This window comes from Morone saxatilis, unplaced genomic scaffold, assembly GCF_004916995.1.
Source record: "Morone saxatilis isolate NCDOM2014 unplaced genomic scaffold, NCSU_SB_2.0 Contig14, whole genome shotgun sequence".
Lineage (NCBI taxonomy): Eukaryota > Metazoa > Chordata > Actinopteri > Moronidae > Morone > Morone saxatilis.
In genome coordinates, this window is record NW_023339696.1 from 12,356,401 (window position 1) to 12,365,000 (window position 8,600).

At 39.4% G+C, this 8,600-nt stretch overlaps 1 protein-coding gene across 2 annotated transcripts in view; it reads left to right on the forward strand.

Annotated features, from left to right (window-relative positions):
- abca3b (ATP-binding cassette, sub-family A (ABC1), member 3b) overlaps positions 1-8,327 on the forward strand; it is a 27,947-nt gene extending 19,620 nt beyond the window's left edge. The window contains exons 21-31 of one of the 2 annotated variants that reach the window (XM_035655409.1): positions 276-480; positions 773-992; positions 1,717-1,875; positions 2,294-2,466; positions 3,823-3,957; positions 4,101-4,295; positions 4,460-4,647; positions 4,792-4,962; positions 5,113-5,309; positions 5,565-5,638; positions 5,987-6,118. In XM_035655409.1, the coding sequence (XP_035511302.1) occupies positions 276-480; positions 773-992; positions 1,717-1,875; positions 2,294-2,466; positions 3,823-3,957; positions 4,101-4,295; positions 4,460-4,647; positions 4,792-4,962; positions 5,113-5,309; positions 5,565-5,638; positions 5,987-6,118 (1,849 nt within the window). Of the gene's footprint in view, positions 1-275; positions 481-772; positions 993-1,716; positions 1,876-2,293; positions 2,467-3,822; positions 3,958-4,100; positions 4,296-4,459; positions 4,648-4,791; positions 4,963-5,112; positions 5,310-5,564; positions 5,639-5,986 lie in introns of both variants that reach the window. The other variant, XM_035655410.1, reaches the window with a different exon arrangement.
- Positions 8,328-8,600: the final 273 nt, after the last annotated feature.

Below are 8,600 nucleotides of genomic sequence, written 5' to 3' on the forward strand. Positions count from 1 at the left end.
TAAAATTACTCATGAATCTTGTAAAATAGCTGGGTTCTAGTTTGACATTATAGATTTAAACAGGCGGCGATCAAGGTGATGGAGATAAGTAATTGTGATCCGACAAGGGCACTGTTGTGTATTTTATGTCTCAGTTATTTCACACCTCTCTCTCGCTCTCTCTTGTTGTTTTTCACCTTTCCTTTGCACTATTTCTCTTCAGTTTCCTCTGTTTCCTCTATTCGCCGCCTCCTCTTTTTTTCTCTCTTAACCGTCTAATTCTTTTTCATCCGTAGGGGAAAGACAGGTTTTGCCATCGCCATCAACCTGATGTATGGTATGGCCTCCCTGTCGAGCACCTTTGCCCTGCTGCTTGTAACAGAGTCCTCTATCAAGTCCAAGCACGTGCAGCAGGTCAGCGGCGTCTACCTGTCGAACTTCTGGTTTTCTGCCCTGCTGTGGGACCTTGTCAACTTCCTGCTGCCCTGTCTCCTCATGCTGGTCAGTATGAAATCTGATATTAAATATTTAAATATGTTAATTGTACATTGTATTAATGGAGGGAATTCAATCTCAAAATGGGGCAGAAATGGTAGCCAGACCTTTATAATATTTCTCGCTGGGTTCTTGGGCAGTGTATTTAAACTGTTCAAGTTTATCATACGACGTTACCTCCTCCACCCTGACATGTGATATTATTGGTTGGGATAGAAGTACTGAGACAGACAAGTTAGTGTAAACAGAGCGGTGCTGATTCATGTATGCATTGTCTTAACTTGTTTTATGCTCTTAGGTGGTATTTCAGGCATTCGGAGTAAAGGCCTTCGTAGAAGACAACCACCTGGTAGATGTGTTGTTGTTACTGCTGCTGTATGGCTGGGCTGTTGTGCCTCTTATGTATCTGCTCAGCTTCCTCTTCTCCTCTGCCGCTACTGCCTATACACGCCTCACAATCTTCAACATGATCTCTGGCACCGCCACCTTTCTGGCTGTCACCATCATGACCATCCCAGGTGAGAGGAGACACTGGCTTACAGCACTAGCAAACATTTAGAGTGTCTCAAATTACCATACTGGCCAGAATATAAGACGATGCTGATTATAAGTAATGCCCCACCTTTTCAGACAAATAAGGAAGTGCTGCTACTGTAGTTCTTCTGTTCTCCTCTCTATGAAACCAACAACATACCTTTTTTAATTTCCCTCTATTTGAGGTTCTCACCACTAATTCCTGGATTAATTAGTACTGGGTCCCTTAGTGCTGTAAAGACGTTTTACTCATCAGGAGGAATTTATTTCATCTGTGGCAGCAACTCAGAAACTCATGTAGGTTAAACTAGGCTAACTCAGGCTGCCTAGCTAACACTAAAAGACACACTATAAATGGACTTGAAGTAAGATGCTAGCTTAGCAACAGTGGCAACAAACAAACCCATAATGCAACACCATAGGCACTGGTGTTCTGATCTTGTGAAAATATAAATGACCCCACTTTATTCTTATACGCAGGCCAATATGCGGTAGTTTTAATGGTTTTAAAAGGGTTTGTGTTTGGATGAATACATGAGTGCAATGAGTTCCCAGCATCAGTGCTTCTGGCTTGGCTGCGTACCTCATCAAAGTCAATGTGGATGAGAAGCCAGTGCCAATGCATGAGGGGTTAAAATTTGAAAAAGTAAAGAAAACATTTTTCCATGTCGTTCCTGTTGATATCCTTCTTGTGAATTTCTTGTCCAGAGTTGAACCTGCAGCACCTGTCGCACTTACTGGATAAGGTGTTCCTGATCTTCCCAAACTATTGCCTCGGCATGTCCTTCAGCCAGTTCTACCAGAACTACGAATTCATCTCATTTTGCCCCACCAATCCAATCACCCAGGCAGTGTGCAAGTACTTAAGTAAGTATAGCCTCAGAAAATTAGGAGGTCATTGCTTTTTTCATGTAGGTGTTACAGTGAATGTTTTTATATAATAATATATGTTATAAAATAATGTGGATAGGATACCTACCTGAATTTATCATTTAATATGTAATAGATATGTTATAGAATATATAATTATGATGTTGTGGGTGGCAGTATTACACTTCCATTGGAATGATATAGTGGACATATTATATAAATAATAGTGTATCCTATAAATAAGTATCATTGCTTTTCACTAAAGTTTAAGCCAAAAAACACACAGATCGCACGGGGCACAAATGAAATGCACAATGCACCAGATTGCACAGTTTTCACCTAGCTTTTTGTATAATATATATTTTTTTAATCCAGTTTTCCAAATGACATAACTCAAGTGTTTCTCTGGTTCTAGACATCACGTACCAGCCAAACTACTTCTCTATGTCAGAGCCTGGTGTGGGACGCTTCCTCGTGGCCTTCTCAGTGCAGGGTCTAGTCTTCATTATTCTGCTGTTTGTCATCGAGCTGCAGTGTGTCCGCACTCTCCGGCGACTCCTCAGCTCCCTGGGCAGAAGACGCAAACAGGTAGATGAATTGTGGGAGCGGTGAACAAGGCAGTGTCTTTCTCTGTTTTTGGGTGAGGGTTGGAATGGAGACTTTCCAGTTTCATCAGAAATGTATACTATTATGTACTATTTTCAAAGTACAGTGGTGGTTAAATATAGTGAAAGTCTCTAAAGACTGGTTGTAGATCCACAAAGTGAAAAGTCTCTGATCATGCAGATTTGATGAAATGTACAGGGAATGGACAAATGACACCTCCATGAAAAGGAAACTAACTTTACACACCAGTAGCAATGTTACTGTTTCACAGTTAAATACTCTGCTACTGGGTTGGTGCACATTAGGCTAATTGCCAGTTGGCAACATTTGTCCCTCATTAAAAGAGGGCTAGCAATTAGCACTTTGATTTGTACTATTTCAAAGCAGCAAGAGGAAAACAACAGATCTGCAAAAAGCCAAATCATCTGCGCCCCTGTGTGCATGTGCATCTGTTAATAAACCTGCAAACTGATTTATTACATCAAGGGGAGCAGTCTTGGATTTAATATTGGTAAACATGTCTGTCAGTTTTTCCAAAATGAATACAGAGCATTTCATATATCGCTACTTGCGTAATGAAACCAATGTCCAAGCTGCACTTCATCAGGCAAAACAGGCAATGAGGAGTTATTTGAGGCTCTTCACACCTCTAAGATCCATAACCACCTCTGCACTCATTAGCACACAGACTTAACTAAAGGGATTTAAGAACATATCTGATCTAAAAGACTGCTTTAAGAAAACACTTTTGTGAAGCTGTGATTTGAAAACCGAAAGCATTTAGAGCTTAGTTGGTTGTTGTAATTCTTCAAGCAAAAATGGCAATAATAAGCTTGTTTCAGCTTCTCAGTTGTGAAGATATATTGATTTGTCTTTTGTAATAGTAATAATAGTGAATATCTTTAGGTTTTTAGGCAGTAGCTTGGACAAAACAAAGTTATCGCCTTTGGCTTGACATTTTTCATTATGAATAACCAAGAAAAAATAGGTAGATTAATTGATAACATAACATAACATCATAGTTGCAGCCCTAAATGCCTTTTATGAATATGAGTCATAGGTGTAAGATTACAGTCTTTGTAGAGTCCATCTGTTATATATTCAAAATAAGCTTGTTCATGAAGTGTTCATATTGTTCTGTTCTACTGCCTATAGGCTAGTATGACATATTAAACTATTATGTATTTATGTATATTCTAGTCCCTTAAAAGACTGGACATGTACTATTGCTGTCAGAAGAAAAGAAAAGAAAAGTCCTTATTACTGTGACATAGTCATGTCAATAAGTGTGTTACTTTTTGTGATTTATAACTTCTATCATGCATATATGTGTGTTAGTTACCTCTAATAGAGGATGCAGCAGTGCTTCCAGAGGACAGGGATGTGGCCGATGAGAGGAAGAGGGTCCTGGAGTGCCAGCCAGTTGTAGAGTCTATGGTTGGTAGCCCCCTCATACTGCAGGAGCTCAGCAAGGTATGTAGCAGACAAGTCTTTTCCTTGTACACATGGGTCTGAATATGTTTGTCTGACTGAGACTGAGAGAGTGTGTTGAAATATGTGTGTCTTTGTGAGATATGACATGGTGGTACTGAACTACTGTTATCTCTCCTTCTCAGGTGTACAGCAGTGGGGAGAATCTTCTGGCTGTGGACAGGCTGTCTCTAGCTGTAGGGAAAGGAGAGTGTTTTGGCCTCCTGGGCTTCAATGGAGCAGGCAAGACCACAACCTTTAAAATGCTGACAGGTGATGAGAGTGTAACCTCTGGGGACGCTTACATTGATGGATACAGCATCTTGAGGGACATTAAGAAGGTGAGAGCGGCGGGGGGAGCTGGAAGGAAATTATGTTTAATTCAATGATAAATTGATTGCAGTAGTTTAACTTTTGGATTTAAGTTTAATAAATCTTCAATGTAGAGCCACTCTGCTTCCAAAAGGCCATGACTTGAAAGAGGCCATTTATCTCTGGATTGCAGGTGCAGCAGCGCATCGGTTACTGCCCTCAGTTCGACGCCGTGCTGGACCACATGACAGGAAGAGAAACTCTTAGTATGTATGCCAGGCTCAGAGGAATACCAGAGAAGTATGTGTCTGGTTGTGTGGAGAATGTCCTGAGGTCACTGCTGCTGGAGCCTCATGCTGATAAACTGGTCCGCAGCTATAGGTAGGTAGACTGTTGATGCAGAGAAAAATATCTGAGCCATTCTTTGTTTTGTTTCGTGCCATAAAGTTCACATATCAGTCTTAATAATGCTGTATTTTCTTGAGAAAGTGTGTGCAAATAATATGTCTCTATCAACATATGCAGTGGCGGTAACAAGCGGAAGCTAAGTGCAGGCATGGCTCTGATTGGTGGGCCTCCGGTCATCTTCCTGGATGAGCCTTCAACCGGGATGGACCCTGTGGCCAGGAGGCTGCTGTGGGACGCTGTTACCCGCACGCGGGAGTCTGGAAAGGCCATAATCATCACTTCTCATAGGTGAGGTGTGCTGGGTATCAGCAGTGGTAAAAGATCGTCCACCACTGAATGTTAATTAAAATAAATTGTATTACTATATATTGTATACTTGAAAAGCTGAAGAAGTGGGTATGCCTTCTACTCATCTCCCTGATATGTTCCTCTCGCCAGTATGGAGGAGTGTGAGGCCCTGTGTACCAGGCTGGCAGTGATGGTCAACGGTCAGTTCAAGTGCCTCGGGAGTCCCCAACACCTGAAGAGCAAGTTTGGCAGTGGCTACACCCTGCTGGCTAAAGTACACATAGAGATTGATCTGGAGGACAGTGACCTGCAGCTGTTTAAAGACTTTATCGAAAGTACCTTCCCAGGTCAGAGCAATACAGTGAAACATTTACAATGCAGATTAATAGACCTTCTAAAGATTTCAAGTTTTAGGTCTCAGAATGCAAAACAACAGAAGAAATTGTCGTATTGTAGCTGCACTTACATTTATTTTAGTTATCATTCTACATTTAAATGGAAAAATGCCAAAAATCTATTTCTCTGCATGCTTTTTGAAGTAATCTGAAAGTGTAAAAGAATAACAAAGCAAATCTAACTGATTGAATTTCCTCCGACCACAGGAAGTCAACTAAAGGACGAGCACCAGGGAATGGTGCACTATCATTTGACTGACAAAACACTAACCTGGGCCCAGGTAACTGATATATACAGAGATACAGTACACATCTCTTCACGTGCTGTGTTAGAGCTCCCTCTAGTGAACAAAATGGAACACAGCTACAATTTTATAGCTTCAACAAAATGTTCTAATTTAAAGAAAATGCATTGATACTTTTTTTTTTACTGTTTGACTGTTTGAATGTCCGGACATGTTCACAATAATAGAGAGCAGAGATAAAGTATTTATTTGTACTTTAAATTTATTTTTTTAAATGTAGCTTTAAATTGTGATCTTGGCACAAAGCTACGAATAACACCAGAGATGCAGTGATATCACACTTTTCTGTGTTTTCCCCTTTCCCTATCTTTTGCTCCCACCTAGGTGTTTGGCACTTTGGAGGCAGCCAAAGAGAAATACCACATCGAAGACTACTGTGTGAGCCAGATATCACTGGAGCAGGTGTTCCTCAGCTTCGCCCAGTTCCAGCACTGCAAACAGAGTGGGAGGAAGTAGGTGGAGCCAGGAGTCCGTCCATCCATTGCTGTCCGTTTTCTACAGTGTGTGTGTGTAGCACCTGTGTACATGGACTTGCCTCGGATACACAGCAGGTGTGTACACAGGCTGGAGCAGAGCGTGGTTCACCCCCCAGCTCCATTTTTACCACCAACACACACACACACACTGGGCCAGTCGCCAAACATCCAACTTCTGCATTTCTACTACTGTATCACGTCGGTGCGTCTTTGTTGGATCATTCATGCCGTTGTTATTGTTGTTGTTGTGTGACAAGAAAGTAGGAGAATTGGGGATTATGACATGTGGGGATGTTGATTATACCAAGTTATGAACTCTGACTACTGCACCTTTTTTAGTGAGGTCAAAGACAATGACACCACTCATTAGATACTACCACTACTCTGAAATGTGTGTGACAGGATTTATTTGTGTGTGTACAGCTTGTCTTTTTGTTATTTATGGTTTTCTTTTATTACTTGATTATGTTTCCAAGAGTTTATGCTTTCTTTTGTGATCAAAGAATGAACCACTCCATTTGATACATTTATGAAATCGTTGCACACCTTTTGCGCCTTATCTATCTAATGAGGGTTCTTGTTTCTTTATATTGCCCTATACAAAAATGCCTGGTTATCCTTAAGAGCCTCTCAATGTTGTTGCCAGATGTAAATAATGTGAAGTGTTGATGGTACTAAAAACCACTTACTCATTCAGGCCAGAGCAGAACATTTACTCATTTAAAGACTGTTTTGGGCACATTAATGAATGCATGCATAGAATACGATTTACAGAGTGCATGATACTGAGAACAGAGAGCTGCTAGCAATTACTAGAAGACCGTCCAGACAGTACATTTAGTCCAGTCTGAGTACATTTACTAAGCTTCCATTGTTCAAGTCTTGTGAACCAACAGTTCTGTTTTTGCTGCCAAACAAGTTACAGCAACAGTATGTTACTATGCGGATATCCTGCCATTATAGTATACATGGAAGCTATTTAGATAGAAATCATTGTGTGATGCAGGAGATTATTTTCAAATGTCGCTGCTGTTGCAGTAAAATTAAGGAGGTCTCGACTTCAAATCAAGTTGTTTCAGACTGCATGCGATTGATTTGGACCTTGAATAGCAAGACTAGAATGACTTAGTGTTTTTTTGTACTTCTTTTTTTTTTTTGCAGCTATGCATTTCACACGGTACACGTGTGTGTGTGTGTCTGTGTCTGTGTGAGAGTGTGTGTGTGTCTGTGTGAGAGAGTAAATGAGTATAAAATTGTGTGTGCGTGAGAGAGAGTACGGCAACAAATGATTCCTGAATTCATCCAGACTATACTAAAACAGTGCTATGATAGTCCTTACATATTAAAACCAAGAGATTGTTATTGTTCAGTGGACAAACTGCTGTTTCATCTTTAATATAGAGCTGCTCTCCTTCAGGAAACGCCAGGAAATGCAATAAAAAGGCTCAGTAATGGTATGGATAGTAAAACATAACCAATGTTCTTTCCGTGCAAATTGATGCCTTGTTATGAGGAAGAATGATCAGCGCAATGTTTGTTCCTCTTTCATTTGGATGTGCTACTACAAACTTAATTTCAGAGCGCGCCCAATCACATTATCAAAGCCTTGTTTGTAATTTAAAGAAAAATTAAAGATAACTATTATAATCTGGGATGAATTAGTGTACAAATGACATTCCTAATGTCAGAAACTAACTCTGACTTCACAGAAGTGAGATGAATGTATTCACTGTTTTACATGAAGGCAAAAAGCACTCACAGCAATCAGCTTTTATTAGCAGCTTCATATGATTTACAGCGCTTTCTAAATGTCACCAGATGAGTGTGAAAAGTAGAAACTGACATTCCAGAAAGACACGGATATGTGGTTTATTGGTCTTTAAAGGATTTGACCTCTTAATTTTGACTTTTGTTACATTTGTTTGTGTATTTGCGCAATTTATGTCTCATTACATGTATGACTTGAATCAATTGCAATGTTAGATGCGTAGTTTGAGGAACAATTAAAATGTTTGCACTGCTGATATTGAAGGATTGAGTTATGCTGAAATACAGTGTATCATATTTAAAAAGGGAATTTACATCATTGTAATTGTGTACTGTACTGTACCATGAAACTGACCATGTCATTGGTATATGTATCGCTATTCTTTTTAAATTAAATAATGCTCTATGCAAATGGAAGCAAATACCACAGCCTACAGTCTCTTTGTCCTGTGACACTTCATATCTTAAATGTGGGCCTTTCTGAATATGAATGTTGAATGATTATTTATTATTATGATTATGTTTTACTTATTACTTATTTATATACTTACTTATATTATGTATTTATTTATAGTTTATGTGTATTATTATGGCATTAAATTACATGCTTTTCTAATGATAAAACAGAATGATAATTAAGAAAATATAAACAATAAAACTGTATAATAAAGATATATATATATATATATATATAT